The sequence below is a fragment of the Bacillus rossius genome, chromosome 6 (assembly GCF_032445375.1).
Source record: "Bacillus rossius redtenbacheri isolate Brsri chromosome 6, Brsri_v3, whole genome shotgun sequence".
In the NCBI taxonomy this organism is placed as follows: domain Eukaryota; kingdom Metazoa; phylum Arthropoda; class Insecta; order Phasmatodea; family Bacillidae; genus Bacillus; species Bacillus rossius.
Window position 1 is genome coordinate 76838708 of NC_086334.1, and position 22700 is coordinate 76861407.

The 22700-nt window shown below is 34.7% G+C and overlaps 1 protein-coding gene across 4 annotated transcripts in view; it reads left to right on the plus strand.

The window, feature by feature from the left end:
• LOC134533318 (ubiquitin-like protein 3) overlaps positions 1-22700 on the plus strand; it is a 167822-nt gene that overhangs the window by 130513 nt on the left and 14609 nt on the right. For all 4 annotated transcript variants that reach the window (XM_063370810.1, XM_063370812.1, XM_063370809.1 and 1 more), the window contains one exon: positions 5982-6090. In XM_063370810.1, coding sequence (XP_063226880.1) covers positions 5982-6090 — 109 coding nt within the window. The remainder of the gene's footprint in view (positions 1-5981; positions 6091-22700) is intronic.

Here is a 22700-nt window from a genome sequence, read left to right on the forward strand (position 1 = left end):
GGTCTAATTCCTTTGGATTTGGCTTGTTCACGGACAGGGTCCAAGGACCGGAGCCGAGATTGCGGCCAAATGGCTATAATAACCACTCCAAATTCACCGGCTATGGACTTTCAACTTCCAAATTCTCCACGACGACTCAGGACACTTTTTTTGTTCCGTAAAGCAAAGGGCCGTTTCCGCAAGAATTAGGATGTCAGCAAGTCAAGATAAATGCGAAATTTAAAACAGACACATTTTTATAATTAGTTATATACCAAACAAAAGTAGGTGTGAATTCTATATATATATATAAATGTTAACATATTGTATTACATTATATTTTTAATTATGTCTTAATGCATTTGTGTAATTAACTTCAGGCCGGCCATATTATAAATTTAACTCTGTCATAAACTTAACTCATGTTGTAACAATTCAGACTTATGAAGTAAAATAAATCGAAGCACGCCTATGGACGAAAATGCAGATTTTTTTTTTTTATTCATATAAAGTTACCAGTGTTTACAGGGAGGCATTATCTTTTCTTTGTTTGGCCTTTAGTGTCACCTCAGAGGTACTAAGTTTTGTTAGCCTGTTTCCGTTTTTTAATCCCAGCCACTTCCAGGTAATTATTATAATTAAGTTTCACTATATTTTACTAAATATTTTAAAGACCCAAAGGCCATAACAAAATGTGCAAACATTCAAATCAGTAGAAAGCGATCGTCAATTTACGATTGGATATAATGCCTCCAACAGTTTTAGGCTCCAAAGTCTTTTGACTCAGTCATTGGCTCCATCAGTATTTAGGCTCCAAAAGTCTTTTTGGCTCCAAAATGCCTTAGGCCTTGCTACTATTTGGCTACTAGACTAGGAGGCTATGAAGCTATGTCACTACAGGACTACAAGACTATGTGGCTACGAGACTACTTGGCTCTAGCTGTCTTGAACTCCATTCAGCTGCTGAGTTAATTTATCTCACGTAAAAGGAAATTGATGTAAGTAGTCCCGATTCTTGCAACAATATGCGCTACATGCTGTGTTGTACAAGATGGCTGGCAAGATGGCTGACAAGGTGGTGGGTGTCCTGGCAATAAATGATTACTGCACTCTAGCGAACAAAAATTAAACTAATATGGCAGCAGCACACACTAGCAGACAAAAATGAGATGGCAACCTTCACCAGATGTAAACAAGATGGCAGACTCAAGATGGCTGTCATGATGTCATACTGGCTGGTGTAATATCTGCCTTGGCATTAGTGGTGGGATGTCAGTCATCTGGTACCTTCCGTGGATGACCGATCCATCGCCATTTTTAATTGAAAGACCTCACAGGGTTCAAATTTTTGAGGAATATTGTGTCCAATATGGCCGCCATGACGTCAGGACAGTCGGTCAGTCATTGACCCCCTCCACGCTCCTACTCCTGTCCTGCTCCACTTGCGTAATGCCTTGAGCCTGGCCGGTGGAGTGAACAAACATGGTGCTATTTCTCCGCAAGCAGAGTAGTGCAGCATTTTTAAACTCCTGGGGTTCCCAATAAATTACAAAAACCGCCAAAGAACATAGCGGAAAAACACATGGAATGCAATGAAACAAATAAGAAATGCTATAATAGGCAGCACGGAGGTGTGTTCTGTGGAAGCTAGGGGTGGAAATAGTAATTCAAAACTATAGTTCATTTTACAAACAACAGGCATTAAGTTCATATCAACGCAAAATTGATATGAACAAGAACATAGAACATTATTACACCTAGTGCTCTCTTTATAAGGCTCAGAATGCAAGCTAAAAATACTTCAGATAGACATTTAAGTTGAAGATCAACCACAAAGTACAAAAAATTACAATCACAAAATGACACTAAAATAATATTATATTACAGTACAAATAATACTATCCAGGGACGGTTCAATTAGCCGTGGCTTTGAGCGCCAACTACCATGAGGCAAATAGTGAAAAAAGTGTTTCCAAATCATCACAAACTCAGTCTTGAAGGGATAGATGAGAGAGAAGCCCAAAGTGAGGCAGTCTCACAGGGCGGTGTGCAGAGGCTATTCATAGCATAAAGTAACAACGATCTTGAATCCAGATAACAAGATCAAGTACTATGCAATTAAACCAAAACAATAATTTTGAAGGTGGAAAACCAAATAGGAATTTAGACAAAATGTTAAATCTTATCACAAATTAATCTACTTGGAATGACCACCACATACTCAATCCTTACAACAAAATTAAAATTTACAAATTGGCCATGAGTCACCTTTACATGCGTTCTACGACACCCGAACAACCAAACACTTTTCGACTTGCGATACTGGGAACAAGCCAGGACCCCTTTTAAGCCTTTTATGCCTTTTATGCCTTTTAAGCTTTAAAGATACCTGTTGACAGATATGGTGCTGGGTTCATTTCTAGAATTAAATTATTTTGCATATTTCTTAATAACAGTTCATCAAATTCCAGTTTGTGATTGCATATGTTCACAGAATAAAAATCTCAGATTGGGCAAAGCAAAGGGTAAAAACTTTCCTCCTGTTGAAACCACGCAATTTATTTCGAAATGCTATCACTAAAATTGTCATCTAGTTATTTAACAGGTGAAAATTTAAAATCATGTAAATGAATGACTGAGACTCTCATACTCCCGTGAGAATGTATATACACAACTGCACATATGTGCTACAAAATCTGCAAAATGTTGGGTTCATCATCACGTTGGAGATACTCTGATGGAAAGTATGTGAGCTGAGAATGGCACAGCAAGTGGAGGTGGGAGGTGACATTGGTGTCACTCAGAACCTCCAGCATCACGTGCGTCCCTGGGGAACCTGCCAGTGCAACCACGCTTCTACTTGCGAGCCACTCTGTCACTAGAAGTGTCCATGTTACTGCCATCTTTCATCAAAAGCTTGAACTGTTTGAATTGTTTTCGTCCAGTTTCAACAATCGCCAACAGGAACGTTGCTAACAAATTTTACCTACTAACTGGTATGGAAACCATCTCTTTAGGATTAAAATTAATGGAGTCAGACCTAAATTAATGCTAGTTTGAGTGACTGTTCAGCTTGAGCTGCGTCGTGACTCTCGGAGAAGCAAGTGATTCAGTGTTGTCTTCCCTTCTCATGATGCATGGACTCACATTCCAGGTCGGTCTGGCCATTCTGATAGCTGCTTTCCGTGGATTCTCTGTCACTGCAGGCTGCCCATTTTCTGCTATATCTCCTGTTTTACCCATGTATAGCAGAAGAGAAGAAACAATTGTAACTCCATACACAAGATACCTAGAATGCTAACAAATTGAGCCAATGTGGTTGCTGGCCAAAGCAAGCGTATCAGGTTAGGATAAACATGTTTCTGTAAATTTAACCAAATCCTGAAAAAAATATGAAAATTGCAGCTGTTCATTTGTAAAATTATATAACCTGGAGAATGATTTTTTGATATTTTATCTTATGCACTTCACTTGTAAAAGATATAACTAAGTGTGTTTAGTATTTAACAAAAAATACAAAGCAATTTTGAAATAAACGAGATTGTAATTTTTATTGGTAGGGTAGTTTCAAAATCTAGTATTATAAAATTTAAAAGATTCAAGAGAATTTTGGTTTGCTCTAATGTAGTTTATTTATTTTATATTTATGATATTACATTAATCAAACAGTTCATCTAGCTAATTCACTGTAATAATTGTGCTAATTTCGTTGTAGTAGTAAAAAATGCTACCATTCACTTATTGAATGTGTTTTCTTGGTTATAAACTTATTTTACTACTTGCTTTGAGAAAGTTGTAACTAACAATTTTTGTAACCAAATGAGATAAAGAAAAACGTATAGTTCGCGTAATAAACTCAAATCTAAAGTGAAGGACACAATCTCGCATTTTCATTTAGGCTAACAGGTGTGGATTTCAATGAAGTGTTAGTTTATTCATCAATAATTTATGGAGATTTGTTTCCTTTTATATGTAGGTTTTTTAATTAATTTTTTTTTGTTTTTAATTACTTGTGAACGTGCACCCGCGTGGTAGTGAATAATTTCTATAACACTTTAGGCCCCTTCTGGGAGGGGTTTTCTCAGAGTGGTAAACTGATTGCCTTGCACTAACAACAAACAAATAATCAACAGTGAAATTACCATCAAACGAGACGTTTCCCGAACGACTGTTATGAAAACAATTTATTCAAATAGTAAATTCAAGGCGATCAACAATTGCAGAAGATAATTACACATGTTCAATTTATAACACATTAATTATTGATACATGATTTATACACGGTCCCATTAGACACACGGGGCAGAAGACCCTTATTACACGACGCGATGTCAACTTGAAATTAGAAAAAAAGGTTTACATGCAGTATATCATATATAAAATTTAACTTTGCCCTTTAAATACTTATGACGAACAGGGAACGTAAATACACAAACAAATTAAACCTGATCACCTTGGCTGCCAACGCTGGGATACACCACCAAATGAACAAAGAAAAATGACGAAAACATCTTGCGAGGCACGGTTGACAACGTGAGGAAAAGCCACAGAAAATACTAATTGGAATTTACAAGGTGGCGGCCAAAACAATAATTTCGAAACAACAAGAAAGGAGAATTATAACATTTACGTTACATTCCGGGAGCGGCCACCGCGTCCCTTCCGCAATCACTCAATTTGAAGTCAACCGTACCTGAAGGGGCGTGTAGAACGGTCGGTGTCCCAGCGTCGAAACAGGAAGAGTCAGGGGGCGCAAGGCCTTAAATAAACTAAGCTAAGATGGCGCTAGTGTTGTCAGCTACCACCGAAGAAACGACAAGAGGGGAAAGCGAGGGGAGGGAAGGGGTTTGGGGCAAAGGCGGATGGAGGGAGTGAGAGGGAGGGAAGGCCGTGTGCACGGGCGCCCATGCAGCCCGTTGCAAACGTATAATTTAATTTTAATAATATTATTGCAATAAGATGAACAAAATGTATGAATACATATTTTTAAAGCACACTACGTATAATCTAGTAATCTGTTATTTAAAAAAAAAGGTAAAAAATTTTTTTTAAGGGGCGAGGTTTTTAACATCAACAATTTATTACCCCTTGAGTATCACAACTGCGCACTCTGTCACTGCGCTACCGAGACTTTTGTATTTTCAAGTGGAGACTAAAATTAACATTGTAGTGCAGTTTCACTACGTATTTTAAAACTTGCAATTGCTATTTTTGTTTACCAAGTATATTTCAATGTAGTTTTACTATCGTAAAGTTACATTTGGCACCACTACACACAAAAGGGACTATATATTGGTTTGTATTGCTACACGTGGGTCCAACATCGTGACGACGTCGGCCCGTGGGTGTAGCAGAGAAATAGCATACGTTCTATTACAGTGTTGGCTAAGACCTCGGGCATGAAAACATTTATACCCAGAGCCAGACCCCTTGGAAGCATGCTGAATTGTTAACTACGCAAGCACAGGCATGATAACATTAAATAAGTATGAAAATTACCAAGGTAATGGTATCGTGTGGGGGGGGGCTGGCTTTATGGTATGTTCTGTAACTTTTTACCGTCTCCCTTCCCACTTTACCCCGAAGTCTATGACTCGATACTTCCTGGCACTTGAACTGGCTCTCCTCTCCTCTCGGGTGTGTCCTTGTGTTGGCGCTCTTTGACTCTGCTCCTCACGATTATTCCATTTTTACATTTTTCAGTTAGTTGTGTGTGTACTGAACAAGTTTGTTGTAGTTGATTATAGATCATTGTTGAATTTGGCTAAACTCTTCTGCAGTCTGCTACTACAATTTTTAAAATAATAATTGCTTTAAGTTGTTAGCTAACATAATGTTTCACTAGATGTGTATGTTCTTTTCATTTTAACACAACATATATATGTTGTCAGTACTCATTTCTGTACATATTTAGCGAGCCTTTTTCGTGTTGCAATAATTTGTTACAGTAAAGTGAAGTGTGGCTTACTTTGCGCTACTATTGCGGCATGTTCCTGTTCCAGATCAATCTAAGGTTGATACTGGTCAGCGGCAAGACAAAGGAGTTCCTGTTCAGCCCGAGCGACTCCGCGGGCGACATAGCGCAGACTGTGTTCGACAACTGGCCGGAAGGTATTGTTCTTGCGCCTCGCACCAGGCGTGCATTGCAATTCATACCATGGGGACTGTCAACATAACTGAAAACTAAAACTTTGTTTTTAAACGTGTAATATGACATCATTTCTACGTCAAATGTACGTAAGAAAATGATTTTGGTCTTATATCAGTACGATGTCAGCATGATATAATTTATCCTTACATCATTTTTTAGTCACAACAGATGTCAGTGGTAGGTATGTAAAAATTACGTAAAAATTCATTACCTGGCTATGACTTACCAGTGATGATAGACCTAGGTCATGTATTCATGTGGTCAAACTAACTTCACTTACTGCTACTACAGCATGTCGGTGATGCGAACTCACTATATTTTACCCATCCAAAAAAGAGTCCAACACGCACATGATACAGTCGAGTATATACAATGTATTAGTGTATATATGCATATACATGTATACAGGACGCTGCGATTCGCCAGTCTGGCGCAACACGTCACTAGCATGTTGGTGACGCGAACCCATAAGTTTTGCCCCTACCAAAAATCTCAATGCGGCTTAAGAAGTTTTCACTTCAACAAGAAAATTTAATTAAAATTGGGATGATTGTCCAGAGCGGCCTGTCTTGAGTGGGTGAGGTTAGTAGAGAGACGTCGCCTCGATCCCATTAGGTCCCGCTGTGACGTCATCTGCAGCCCAGTCGCACCCCACTACACGCCTGCTTTCCCTTAGCTCCACTCGTTTTACATGTCTCATCAACAATAAATATATAATTTTTATTTATGCTTTGCTGACTAAGATATACAATGAAATTGTACATTACGATTTTTGTTGTTGTGTAACAATCTCTTTACAAAACTACTTGCACTACGGTGCAGTCCAAGGTATTCCAGTGTGACGTATACACATTGAAAAATGTATTATTGTTTTCTGAAGCATGTTTTAACCACTCCCTCATTATAATTGCTTTGATGTGCTTTTCAAATGACTTGACAGTCTGTAACTGGAAGCAGATATCTTAATATTTTAGCTATTTAATAAGCCCAGCATTTTCTTAAGTTAACTGTGATAAACATTACTATCAAATTAGTCATTGGTCCAATTTACAGTCCTTTTCAAAGCAAGTATTATGTCAAACAGTTTTTTTATTTTTTTTTATTTTATCATCCAAAATAATATTGTGCATGTGGATCTGTACTGAAGAAGCATTTTTCGTTTGTTTTTAAGATTTAAGTTTTCTTTTCTGAGATTTTTCATAACTTCCCAATCTAAAATTGTTTTTCATTCGGCAAGAAAAAATTTTTCTCTAAGGACTCAGATTACTTTCCTAAGTATTTCAACCGATTCATTTTTAGAACTAAACCTGAAATGCTCTGACAATTAGTGCCTGTTTCTTCATAACTTACATTTTAGTTTGAATTTCCATAAAAGAACATGCAATTCCCCTCCCCCCCCCCCCCCCCCCCCCCTCTAATTGTATTTGAAAGTAATTGTTTGTTGAAAAAAAAGTTCAAAGTGTTGTGACACTGTTTAGTGTCACATTTTTTTTTTGTTTGGCTTTTTTGTGGTGTTGTGCGTGTTTGCTGTCCCCGTGGACACTGCCTTAGAACTACAGGTCTGGACACTGGTCTGTCTTGCCACGCATCAACTTGACTGATTTAGTTCATGACACGGCCGCTGGCGCCACAAGACAGTGCTCCGGTTTTAGCGTGTTGACTATAGGAATTATTTTATATAAATCAGAAGTACTCGTTTGTCAAGAAGGGTAGTTGTTTTATATTTTTGACGTTTATTATTTATATTAAAAAAGTTATGTATGCGCATAAAACTGAACATTGAAGTGTGCAAGTTTTGAGTAATGTTGATTTTTCTGTTTGGGGCGGGATGGTGGAGAGGTTATTGGAGGCAGTTTTTGAAGTAATGTGAACCTTCTAATTTTTTTAACCAAGTTCAATTAATTAATTGTGCTGTACAATGCCAAATCGCTGCGTTGCTCCAGGTTTTTAAAACAAATTACGACAGTTCATTTGACAAGTGTCATGTGTTCAGTGCACCCAAACATGAACAACGCTGATTGTTGTGGCAGGCAGCAATTCCGAGGAAGGACTTTATATTAAAAAGCAGTCATTTCGTATGCGAGAAACATTTCATTGAACCTGCATTGCCACATCCACATAAGTATTTTGTAATTATTTCTTGCTGATTTGTGTACATGTAATATATATATCTATACAAATTACCATGTAGGGTTATGAAAGTTAAATTCTAGTGAGTTTATTTGTCTATAGCTTCTGTAAACGAGTTATTTTATATATTACATAGTTCAGTTTTTCCTTCGCAATATTTTGTTTGGTATATTTATCAAACAACTTGAAAAATGTACATGAAAATGTTGTCTCATGATTATCATAAAAATGAACACTTTAAAAATTTATAATCAGTACACTAGCTAAATTTTACTTTTTATTCAAAATAACATACTACTTTGGTTGCAATAATAGGGTTATTTGAGCTACTAACAGTTATTTAGTGATAAGTCGACTGTTTCCACAGTTGCATAATAATACATGTATTCAATATACAGTATACAAATAAATATTTATGAGGCAAAAAATCTGTAATTTAAAATTTTATAAAATACATAATTTAATAGGAATATTTTTTAAATTTTAAATTTCATATATTCAATTTGATATACATACAAATAAATTTTTGTGAGGCAAAAATTTTATGTCCAGACACAAAATTAATTCATTATTTTTACTCTTGACTGAAGAAAAATTGTTTCGGAAACTATTAGTTTCTGTTAAAATGAAACATTGTTTTTTTTTTATTTATTGAGCGGGTAATGACCTCTCAGAATAAACAAAAATAATATACAAATAATTTTATATGTATAAAACTATTTAAACATGTGTTAAAGACTGAAATAAGTTAATTCAATGACATTGTGATACATAGTTATAAAGCTTTGGGACCATTTCATAGCAGCAGTAATACAAACAGCCTGCAAAGACTATTATTTTAACTTTAATTCACATAGTTGTCTATGCAATTTCATATTCTTTTCTCAATGCACATGTTAACTGTTTTAATATTACCATTGTATTTAGTATATATTTAGTTATAAGTGTTTCTCCTTTTTTTAAGCTGGATGGTAACTATGACCTCAGGCCATAGAAAAATTTGCTTGACTAGTATGATTTGAATTGTTGTAAAAGTTTTTGGAATCATGTCAATCAGAATATGTAATACTGAATTAAGACATCAAGATGGAATTAAATGATTGCAATGATATTTGTGAAGAATATAATGCTTATTATGAGTAAATTGAGGTGTATAAAACTAGAACTGAGGTGAGCTGATTATCTTCACGATTTCCGAATATCGGTTTGACTGAATATATTGGATGGCCACAGAAATTGATGCTATGGAAAGAATCATCAATATTCAATATTTTTTTTCCTTACCATAACTTGTGTTAAAACCAGTAGTCTTGTAGACTTTACGAGTATCTGAATCTACCGAACTGAAGTCGAGGCAACATTGATATACGAGAACATTTCTAGTTCAAATTGTTTTTTTAATAATTATCATAAACAATAATATTCGATTAGATCTGGACTTTTGATAAAAGCTGGACCCCACATAACTTCCTGCTATTATACCTACAAAATATAATTTAAAACATGTGTTTGGTTCCTTATATTAGGTACATGATTTGTGTATTGGGCATTCCAAAACAGTAATATATACCAATCACCTTTACTATTTACATATTTGACAGACCGCAATAAAACTCAATATATGTATATATCATATAAATAAATAATAATTATGTAATAGTAAATTTAAATAGATACTGTATAGTAATGGCACACCACCGTAATAAACCCTTACATTATGGTTCACTATTTTTGACAATAAATAAGAAAACGGCGTGCCATAATTTAAAAACGGCGCCCTTATATGCTGATTTATATAGATATATAGAATGTTCGACACTCAATGACTAAAGACAAAAAATACTTGCTAACACTTGAGAAAATAGAGAGAACAAATTGTTTCTTGTCTCACTCGCACTCCCCAGTCAAGACGGAGAGGCCCGCGAATAGCCGAAGACCCTTCGTTTGTGTTTAGTGTTTGTGCGTTCGCACGCACACTAGCCCCACTTTTACAATTATGCTTTACTACTTTCTCTTCAATATTTCTGGCTCATGTTTGCAAATACAAAGATTGACCCGAGAGCCTTCTTTATGTATTTTTTAATTCTCCACAACTTTTGTTTGAAACATTTTTGATTAAATGCCTAGATTCTGAGAAAAACTGATTCAAACCAATTTTTAACCCTTTTCTCCAAAAACTTCACATCCGATTGCAAAAAAAATTAGCACCATTCGATTCAGCATCATTGAATTACCCTTATATGAAGTTTTCAGGTCTGCTGATAAAAAGTGCTTACTTTTCCTCTTGTTGACTGGCCTAATAATTTAACTTAAACTAATAACAAGTACTTTCCAAGAAAGAATATAAATGGTTGCTGTACGCCTGGTAGTATACAAGGCTTGCATTACATTATAATTACTCATTTTATTTATAAGTAAATTTTTGTTTAAATTTTTGTCTGTAAATAAATTTATTTCGTTTTTGAAACGTTTATTTGGCCTGAGACTGAGGGTGCTGACAGTTGTTGTCTGAATTATTTGTTTGTTGGAAAACATTGTTCAATATGTAAAGTTTTTTATGTGACTAATTTTATTTTAAGTTATTTAATTATGATGTGTTTAGCATTTTTAGTGTTTGAATCATGGTTGCAAAAAAACCTAACAACCTGTTTTTTTTAACCTGTTTTTTTTTTATTACATTAGTTGTTTTGTTTCTCAGCATGTTCAAATGAAATGAAAGTGCTTTCAGCCACTCATGTTGAACCAGAAAAGTTATACCATCAAAGAACTAAAGTCCAGTAAATCTGCACATCTGACTGGGGCTTAGCCTCAGAAAGGGTATTTCCCCCCAGGAGAAGGATTCTACTTAGAATGGGTGTTTTCCACTGAAAGGGATATCACATTTTATGGACACGATAACTGCCGTATTGTTGTTCTAATCACTTCCAAATCAGTACATAAACTATGGTTATGGAAAATCTTGGTCAAGTTCATTAATGGGCATAATCCATACAAAGAAATAGAAATGGGAAAGGTTTTTTTTTAAATAGAATAATTGCTATTACTCCCATATTATGACAAATCACATCTGTTTGAACATATTATATTTCTTAGGAGTAATACCAAAAATGTTTGTTTGAATAAAGGTGTGGAAAAAACAGGGGTTGGAGGAAAAATTAATTCATAACTTTATTAGTAGGCACAACATCAAATCCATTCAAATTGTTTTTAAAACTTATAAGTTTTATCTAAAACTTTTGTATTAAACATTTTTTTAAGACGAACCATTGTTGCAAAGGGTTGAATAAAACAGAGTTAGAATTTGAAAAAATCATAATTTCCATACCATGTATGCTATTAAATCCATTCTTACATATTTTAAAACCTTAAAATAGTATCTACAACTTTCGTATGAAATATGTTTATTCAACCAACCATTACAGCAAGGGGTGGAAATAACCAGATTTGAAGGACAAAAAATTGATAACTCCCTTAGTAGGCACACTATTAAATCCGTCAAAGTTGTTTGTGAAACTTATAAATAATATTATCTCAATATTTTGCCTAAAAAAATTTTTGCTACAACTATTGCACAAAGGGTGGAATAAATAGGGGTTGAAATACAAAAAAAAAATAAAATTATACCTCCCTTAGTAAGCACACCATCAAATTCGTTCAAATTGTTTGTAAATAATAATTTTTATCCAAAACTTTTTGTCGAAACATTTTTTGATAAGACGAACAGTTGCACAAGGGGTTGAAAAAAGATGTAGGATTTAAAAAAAAAACTATTTCTAATTTAGATACTATATACACTATCAACTCTGTTCTTATTTATTGTATAGCCTGAAAATATCATCTACAATATTTGTGTAAAATAATTCTTTATATTACCAGCCATTACTGCAAGGGATTATAATAAACAGGGGATAAAAGATGAAAAAATTCTTAACTCCCTTAGTAAGTACTCTATCAGGTCCATTTAAATGGTTTGCAAACATTATAAATATCATTTTTAACTTTTCTCTGAAACAGTTTTTGATACAAGCAACAAAGGATGTAAAAAAACTGAAGTTAAAGGGAAAAAATTTAATTAACCCCCTAATAGGTAACCTATAAAATCTATAACAATTAATTGTAAATTCTCTCAAAATTATCTTAAACATGGTCGGAAACAATTTTTGATAGACGACCCATTACTGCATGGGGTTGAAAATACCGGGGGTTAGAATAAAAAGTAAATAAAACTTCCGTACCAAGTACACTATCAAATTCATTCTAATTTTTGTTTTGTCTAGAACTTGTGTCTAAAGTAAAGTTTAATGTAACCAACCATTACTGCAAGTAGTGAAAATAACAAGTGTTGAAAGACAAAAAAAAAACATCCCTTTTTTTTAGTTTGTATACTATCAAATCCATTATAATTTATTGTAAAAATACTAAACATTATGTAAAATCTTTGGCTCAAACAATTTTTGATGAAACTAATTATTACTGTAAAAAAAAATGGGGCTTACATATAAATTTCTTACTATCAAATTTGTTCATATTTATTTTAAACTATCTTAATATTTTCTTCAATCTTTGTCAAAGCAAATTTTTATACAACCACATATTAGTGCAAGGGATGAAAAATAGTGTTTGAATGTCAAAAAAAAATAATTCCTAACCACATTATTTTTAATAATATGAAATTCATTCTAAGCTATTCAGTGCTGGATGCAGTGAATTAAAAACATTCAACCTGCTGCATGGAATACAAGAAAATGTTTCATCAATCATATTGAAATATTGGTTGCAACATATAAGATGTTATGTACATTAATTCCTTAAAATGTTCCAGTAGTTTATAGAAGTTATGAAAACATTTCCAGAAGAAATAGGTACTTTAAAATCTACCTACATCTGTAAGCTGTGAAAAGGATTTTTTTTTTAAATTTGAAGTTATAATTGTGTAATTGTACTGTTTAGTCTTTTTCATCAAAGATAAAAGTCTCACTCGAAATAAGTTTTTAAATTGGGAAATAATATGCAGCCGAATTTGGCTCATTAGAACTTTTACGTGTGTATGTCAAATTTTTATTTCATTCAAATGTATCGTTAAGGATGGAGAAGATCAGGTTCGTGAGGATAGCTCAGATTTATACAGTTTTATTTGCTGCTAATATTTGCATTACTAATTAAATCACCACACTTAATGTGTTCACAAATCACTAAGTATCTGTCCAGTCCACAGGTCACACTCCTCGCGCCTGACCATACACACACTAGCACGGTCTCGACGCTCTGTGTCTGTGGCGCTCGCCGGCGTCGCTGCTTGTATACCCATTGGTCGTCTTCCTGACTTGCTGAGTGGTTGTGACACGTCGCATCGACCCGGCTCTCGAAGTGTCCGGACCACTCTGTCGGGCGGCTCCGAGAGCCACTCGGGGGTAGATGACAGCGAGGAAGCCGAGCGTTGCGGCCTTTTCTCCCGCGCTCCTAACAGTACTGCTTGGTCGCCAGCATTTTCTATGTAATCAATGCTAAGAAAAAGTGGATGGTTTTATTCTCTTCAAACTCTTATGCCGAACATCCAGTAAGATGGCGTAGGTTACTATATATCGCCATTTCTGCAGCGTTGTAATACTAGGCCAGTAAAATAAAGGTTTTGGTGACGAATAATTAGAGGAAAGCTGGAATCTGTTTTAATCGACGAAGTTCATTCGTAGTAAGAGTATCCTAAGTTTGCCCCGATTTACGAGTGGAGCGTTGGCCGCCATGTTGAAAAAACTGTACATTTTTTACTTTTTTCTGATTTTTCTCAAATTATCCGAAAAAGAATTTTCCAATCAAATAATTGTTCCGAAGATAAATGTAGCTTATTAAATTACGATTCGAAAGAGTACAAAATACATTGAAATGGGTTATTTTGTAACTTAATTAACACTTTTTGAAAACCACCTTTTAAAAAGTATTTTCTAAATATTTAATTTTTTAGTTTTATTACTAGCAATATATCCAAAATAGCCCATCCTAACCTAAAAAGTAATGAAATAAAAGTTAAAGAACATTTTATTATGCTTTTTACGAACACTGGGTTTTATTTAGTACACATACATTTGTGTATATAAATTAATAATTTGAGCCACCATCGCAAAAAGGTTATGTTTTGAGAAATCTTTCTTTTCGAGTAGATTATTTTTGATAAGCTGATATTTATTTGGTCAATATTACATTTACCATCTAATTTTATTTAGTAGGAAACGCAAACTTTATACAACATAGGATTAAAAACACTTTAAAAATGATCACACATGCTAAACCACTTAAGTGATATAAACTTTTCTTTTACTTCATCTGTTGTATTGAGAATAAGAAATGGTTTTGTGTCTTAATAAATATACATTAATCACTGAATATAAGGTAATCAAAATCAATGGAAGGCCTGGTGCCGACAAAGGTAAAAAATAAAATAAATGTTTCCTAATCCGAAATAATTTTGACAATCGAAAAAGTTTTATCGTTACTAAAATTTAAGGAATAATATACATACTTATTCGTTTACACACGATACATACGATCTATTGAAAGTTTTAGCACTTAAAAATTATCATACATGATGGATTTATTGGATACTCGTAACATACATACTACCGAAAATATAGAAACACAGGGATTAATAACAGCATTAAAATGTTTTACCAGTAACTTTATAAATAAATACAACATAGTGATTATCAAATATAACATTATAATAAAACAAAAAACTGGAAGCTGGTTCTTTAAAATATATTCAATATAATGTACTATGGCTTTATCAGTCTCATGCCAACATTATCAGAAACTTGTTAATATAAATTAGCACTGTGCATTCGTGGAGAATTAAACAGTTTCTCTTTAAATAATGATTCAAAATTAAATATTTATAACACAGAGAATACATTAAACACATATGATAATGATTTAAAGACTGGCCAGTTAACTCGACACTGAGAATATATGACATATTATTACTTACATAACCACACATGTGATTTAAACAAAACACAAATGATATGTTTACATATTTTCAAAATAATATCACATCAGACAGGTATTCGTAATGCATGGTGCCTCTAACTCTGTAGATTTACCAATCTCCCTTCTCATCTTAAATCAAATCATTCAGCAGTGCATCTATGATAATCAAGAGACATTTCATTATCATTTATATTGTACAGTTATAACAAACAATTTTTACAAACAAAACAGTACATAACATGTGAGCTAATAAATCACTTTTTAAGTACATAATACACACACTTATGATTTCTTTCTTTTAGAACAAGGTAATTCAGGTGGCTGCTCTAAGATCTCATTCTCATATTCTTATAAACACTTGTCTTCTTGGAGGTCTATATGCTCTTCGTTGCAGACGAAGTTTGGTCGAACAATGTCGTCTACTGGAGAATTGGCGCACGATAGGCCTTTGCAATTCTTGCAGATCGTTGTACATTTCAAATTACTTTTTCGGCAAGAGCAGACTCCATCACAGCCTTTGGCACACCTGCAAGACACAGTTTTGAGGAGCTCTTTGGGTGCTGCATCTCTATTTGTTGTAACAGGGACTAGACCATGTTTGGATGTCTTCCAGCCCCATAGCAGTGGATCGGTGTGGTTGTTGCTCCACAGTTGCACTTGCAAATATGTTCTCAAGGAATGCTGGCGAGCAGCTGCTGGAGTTGGAGGCAAAGAAGCGGGGTTAAATTCATTTCTTTGTAGCGATTTCTGAAACATCTCGTAGCGAATTTCATCTAGTGGTATATCACTACATCCAGAGTATATTGCCGCAATGAATTTCAGTCCTGCCACATCAACCTCATGTGCAGTAGATTTGGCTTTGTTAAATACCCTTACAGCTTCTTGCAACTGACTCTTTCTCCAGCACCTTAACAAATTTCAGTTTTCCTTTTCTGAAAAAAGCTGATGTATTGTCGCAACCACTGAATGCATGAAGGAATAGGATATTATCCTTAGCATGTTCGGATGAATTGAAATTGCTTGGACTGTAAAATGCATTGCTATGTTGACCCTTTCCTGGCTTCAATAAATATATGTTGGGGGAGTCTGCAGCTAATGCAGTCAAAATCACCAACAGGTCAGTGTCTTCCCTCACAATAACCACACAATCAGCATGCTGGGCGATGACAATTGCACTGGTCACAATTAGAGTGTCAGCATCCTCCTTCGCCTGCTTTACAACAAACTGCTCTGCTTTAAAATTCTCAGTCAACATGGAGATAAGACGGTTCTTGTTATGTTCATTTGATAGAAATAATTCTTGTGGCAGTGTCACCGACATTGTCTCATCAAACATAACATTTGCTGCTGCCAGCTTATTGCCCCTTCGAAGTCGTTCCGCAGATTTTATACCCTTCGCACTTGTTTCATCTGGATATCCATCGAAAACAATGGTTGCACCTTGTCCAAAGTAATGTTTAACATACTATTTAATATTGACGAAAAGGGTTCTCGGGCCTGCCACAACACACGGTGTAAGAGGTAGCCTCCATCTATGACGTAAGCAGAGTTACTCATATCAATTGAATCCTTTTCAGGAGTAAACAAGTCGTAGAATGCTGATTTGCGTGTTTTACGCATACCAACTTCGTCAAATAAGGACAACTAATACGGAGCCAGCTCAATTTGAAAGTATTTTTTCAGTTGTTCATTTGATTTTTTATGAAATGAAATTCTGCGGAAAATCGTATCAGGGTTGACTGTAACTTCTTCCTTGTGAATTTTCACAGCAGAATTAACACATCGTAGGGGCATCACTCTTTGTTTTCGCTGAAACTTGTCAACTTGTCAATACCAAAATTATTGCCAATCATCCTCGAAATGTTGGAATTTCCGGCTTCATAAGCTAGGTGGCAGTTAATCTTCTCTTCTCCTGTCAGTCCAGTACTTATGGACATTACTTCTTCCTTAACTGGGAATGGATCATGAGAGGTAAACCAGTCCAGCAATTTCTGTAGCATCAATGTCGTCTCTTAATATACGTGATGCCCTGGCATCAACATGCTGCTCAGTTGTCGCAAATGACACTCCACAGAATGTTTCAATTTGGTCAAAAATCTCAATAGCAGCCGGCATTGAAGAGATTAACTTTGCCAGAGTACTGTCTGTAATACCTCTTACTTGTACATGTAAATGGTTTCCATATTCATAACTTAATGAATATCTAATAAAATTAAATGTTTCATATACTTGATTTTAACCTACATATTTACAATGAATAAATGCAAGCATTCTACTGAATTATTATTATCTATAAGTGGGAAAAAACCAAAATCATTCACACCTCAACATGTAAAATCTCATACACCTGTTAATGTAAAAAGTTATTAAAATAATTAGGTTTTGCTAAATATTGAAATAAATATCCTATAAATGATGTACCCCATTTTTTTGGTTTAATTATGAGCCACTTCAGTGATGTTGAACGTGCAAAACCGATAGATTTGGAATTTCCCACAAATCTAAATAAATGAGTAATTTTCAAATTGTCTTCTAAAGAAAACGCAATACCCCTTTTCGTATATATGGTATTCATTTGAAGTGAAATTCAACTATCTAAATTTAACATCTTTACATACTTTTTATTTTGATTGGTCGCTTCGTTTTGGAGAAATTTGAGAAAAACCTCAAAAACAAACAAAAATATTCAGTTTTTTCAAAATGGCGGATGAAGCTTCACTCGGAAATTGGGGCAAACCTAATGTGATCATACTAGAGGTATGCTGAATACATTAAAACAGTTTCCAGCTTTCCTCCAATTATTCGTCAGCATTGTCTTTTTTTAGTCTAATTTTACTGGCCTATACACTCACACTCAAGGTTGTGCTTCTCTGGTGCTTTCCTGCCATCTGCTAGATTAGCGTCCAATTCTCATACTCATTATCATTTATGATTCAATAAATGAGATACCTTTTAGATAGGTCTGGCATCTTTCCTTCTTTCTCTGTCTGCTAGTGAAATGTGTGGCTGCTTGCAATCTAACGGTTCTGGTAGTTGACATACCCAGTCTTAAAATTGTTTGAAATAGTTATTTTGTTTGTAATTTTAGTATTATTCATAAAGCCATCCAATTTTTTAAATATCATTGATTGTTTATAATTTTTAATTTAGTTACAATGACTTGTAATTTTGCTGTACTCAGAGTGTCTACCGGCCGGGAAAAACGGGAATTGTACAGGAATTATACTGCCCGGGAAAAATACTGGGATTGTGCGGGAATTTATCCCAATGTCCGGGAACTTTTGACTTCTCCCCGCCCGTCAACAACATTTATATATTAATATTAAAAAACCAAGATTTTACTGCAACACAATCGTGAATCGTGTGATTATTGCTTCTCTACAATATACTGGTGCTTTACTGCAGAGTGCTGAATGCAGACGATGGGATCAACCAACACAAGTTGCCACCTAATCGTAATAACCACTTGCGTAAGGCGCGTGGACTCGCCCAGTTTTTTTTTATACTGTGGTCGTTCGTTAATGGTTGTTCCTGCTCATGCTTAAATTTTCATCCAGTTTATTTTTGCGTGTTGTATAGTGTTTGTCCGGATGGTAAGTAATAATAATAATGCTTCTTTGTGTGTGTGCAGAAGTTATTATGATAAATCTTTTTTATTAAAAAATTGTTTTCGTGAACATCGGAAGAAAGTAGACAACATACTTGCAAAATATATCGTATTTGCCGGCGTATAATGCAAGAATTTTATGCTGATTTCAGTGGTCACGAATCAAAAATCATATTATATGCCGTGTCGTATTATTTTTGTATACAAGCGACCATTATCACGTGTGTATAAAAATTAAGCACGTATGACAAAGTTAATTGCGCCGGCCGGCGACAGCTGCAAGCCAGTCTTGCTCTGTGTGAGTATACATCCACCCCTCGAAGTAACGCTGCTCGATTAGCGCCAAATAATTAGGGCTCTTTTTGAAGTAGCGCTCTTTTTCGTCCACAAAAATTTTTAATTTACACGCGTGCATAAAGGCAACGGCACTCTTGTATCAAACACAATGCAACATAATAAATCTCGGCACTTGTATAATTTTAATAAAACAACGAATTAGAAAAAAACCTTAGTTTTTTCTTTTCCGTAATAGTTATTAAATTTTTTGATGCCTGTTTTCTTATGTCTAGTTAAAAGTTTTACAAGCAATAAAATTACGTTAATATATCCGTGGAGCATGTTTATACAGCCATGTTTAAGCTAGGTTGCGCTAGTTGAAGTTGACAGCGCATTACGTTTCCAGAAAAAAAAAAACTTTTTGACGTGACAACGTCTAATAAATCGAACGCCAGCTGCACGCACGAAAAAGTGTCCCGTTGCGTACATTGTTCCGTGATGCTGTGTCCCGTTACGCTCATTGTACGCTTGCGCCACATCTATCTCTCTTCCACTCGACTGTTTATAAAGTGAAGTGAAAAGTTATCATTTCTTTATTATTAAAATAAAAATTATTCAATTTTATTCATAAAAGTATGCAATCATTTCATCAATGTTTTGTTATGTCGTCACGTTAAACTATCGTCCATAAACCGACTTTACAGACAACCAATTTTTAAACGGGATTAATGTGGAGTATGGTACAGTAAACATACATATTTCAAAGGCTGCAATACCAATTGATTTGTTTAACATGCACTCTTTTATGTTAAAAAGTATTTGATTAGCGCTGTTTTGATTAGTGCTCCATTTTTCTTTTGATGGATTACCATGTTACTTCGAGGGGCGGGTGTATTGTACTCTGTGGGACAGGAACTTGGTTGGCAAAATTGGCATTTGGCAAGTGGCATATCACGCGCAAGGTCATGCGAGTCACATGCATCTTTCTAAAACAGCGCTGCTGCCACGATTTTTTTGGATGCTTGTAGTTTATTTTCATCCATTTGACCATTCAGACATTTGTACAAATGGTATAGGACACGTCAACAAATATAAGTTAATACACAAACAGAATAACTTAAATATACCAAAAATACAGACATGGGAAACAAAAATAATAAAAACAAAACTGGTACAGATAAAAGTTAAAAATTTGACAGTTGCCATGTAGCAAAGTTTGGCTGCAGTGCAAAGTAACCTAGAATGAGCTAAATTTTATCAACATAAAGGTAGGCCTAACTTTTCTGTGACAAATTTTCTTGAAATACAAGTTTTTGGTAAAAATATTTTTTGTGAACATTTTTTTTAACATTTCTATTATTCTAATTAGTGATAGTGTAAGCTGTAAATGTACATGAACTTTTTTATTAGTGTATGGGAATGTACGGGAATTGTACAGGAATTCCGTGACCCAACATGGGTAGACACCCTGTGTATTTGTCATTTAAAATTTCTGTAGTGAGAATGCGGCCCGAACAATCACATTTCTCCCATAAGATAGATGACGTATAGATAAATTGCGTGTATTAAATATCAAGGGAGTATTTAAATCAAGATGTTCCATTTGTATGCATTTATTTTCAAGAATTTTATTTACATCTATTAAAATTTAAGGTTGGGCATTGTAATAATTGAATTTATTTTGTACCCAGGATAAATGAGAAATAATGATAATAATATAAATATTAAATTATACAGGAAACCCCCTGGTAACAATTATAAAAGGGGTTGTGTTTAGTACTAGTGCAGTTTGGTTCGCAAGCAGCCGTAAGCTTCGTTCAGTGGCCAGGCCGTGCCAAGGAGAACAGATACGAAGTTGACCACGACTTGGTCGTCCGACTACGTTTTTCTGTCCTGAAGAGGACACAGTGACTGAACCTTCCCTTTATGCAAAAACTTCAGCATATTCAGCTTACCATGCAAACAAAATTTTTTCACCCGAAATTATTAATGAAGGGTTTAAATGAAAATCCCAAAATCTAAACCTTCTTGATTTTCCAACTTCGTGTGGAGGAAATTCAATCCAAAAGTTAAAAAAAAAATACTTCTACCAAATGGAACCACAAAAGAACAGAAATGGCTTGTTTACAGTAAACATAGTGATTCTGTCTTTTGCTTACACTGTTTGACATTTTCTTCACCAACAAATAGAATTACATATGAGGCACTACAGGCTATAGGAGATGTACAGACTACAGGGGAGATAGACACATCAAGCTAGAGGAAAGAAACTGAAGAGAGTCAACATGACTTTATGAACGGGGAAACATCATGCTCTCAGCACAGTTATTACTTGCTCTGATGTGCTGATAGAATCATTACAGGATATCCGAAGAAAAAAATCAAACAGATTCGAGGACATCAGCTAAGGGACTCCTAAAAGCAATATCCAATTATGACACTGAACTATGCCAATGGCTTCAGAACTTTTCAAGTCTTGTCACCAGTGATTTTTTATTTACATTAAAAAAAAACTTGACTATGGAATTGTTCTAACTGTTGTTTCTGAGACCATATCAAAACTGAAATTCATGAGGAACGATGAAGCATGAAATAAAATAGCAGATTGCTTCAGTCGGTTCACAGTTGAACAAATTCTACACCAAACGTCCAGCCAAAGAATTTGCAAAAGTAAAAAGGTTCATGGACAAACTTTCTATTGACGAGGCACTAATCGAACCGGACCCAAAGGCAAATATCAGAGTAGAAGTGTTCTTTCGGTTACTTGATTATCTAATTCTTCAGCTGCATGATTTGTTTCCTGAAAGTTATTTGAATCCTGGGGATTTTACTCCTTGTTTCTGAACATATGGTTTGTACTCTTAAACCCAATTCTTGTATGTGGCTTGTGTGCTATCTACGGAATTGATAGTGAAGAACTTTGTGAAGAAGTAATGTGTTTTTTTCAGTTGTACAATGTAAGCTATCCAAGTATTGATTTGGCAGAAGTGCTGAGCTTTAGTGATGAGAGTCCTATTAAAATAATGATGAAGTCTGCATCCAAGATTCTTTTGACGACAAATATGATGGTCCAGTTAAAGACCCCAAAATGGCCAAATGAAAGTTTCTAGATCAGTGGGTCAAGAAAGGGTTTATTAGGCCTTATCAGTGTTTGTAACATGTTCTATCATTGCCAGGAACTAGTTGCTCAGCAGAGTAAGGATTGTTAAAAACAGGCCAAGAAGCAGCATCTTTCCGACATTCTCGTCTCCTATTCCGAAAATTACTTCTTTAAATCCATTTCCAAAAGTGAGATTATAGACAAATTTTCTTTGACTTTTGAGTTAAGAAAAAACTATTATTCTATGAAGGACATCAAGGGTAGAACATCTCAATAACACCCTGCCACCAGGACTTATTTCATTTGTAAAAGTATTTTATTATTACTATTAGTTTTTTACCAGTCTGCTTTGGAAATAAGAAATTTTACGTAATACTATACATTGATTTCATTTCATTAAATGCATAGTTAAATTTTTATGGTTCTGTTTATGTAGTCATCCCTATTGTTTACTCATCTTACAAGTATTTAGTAGC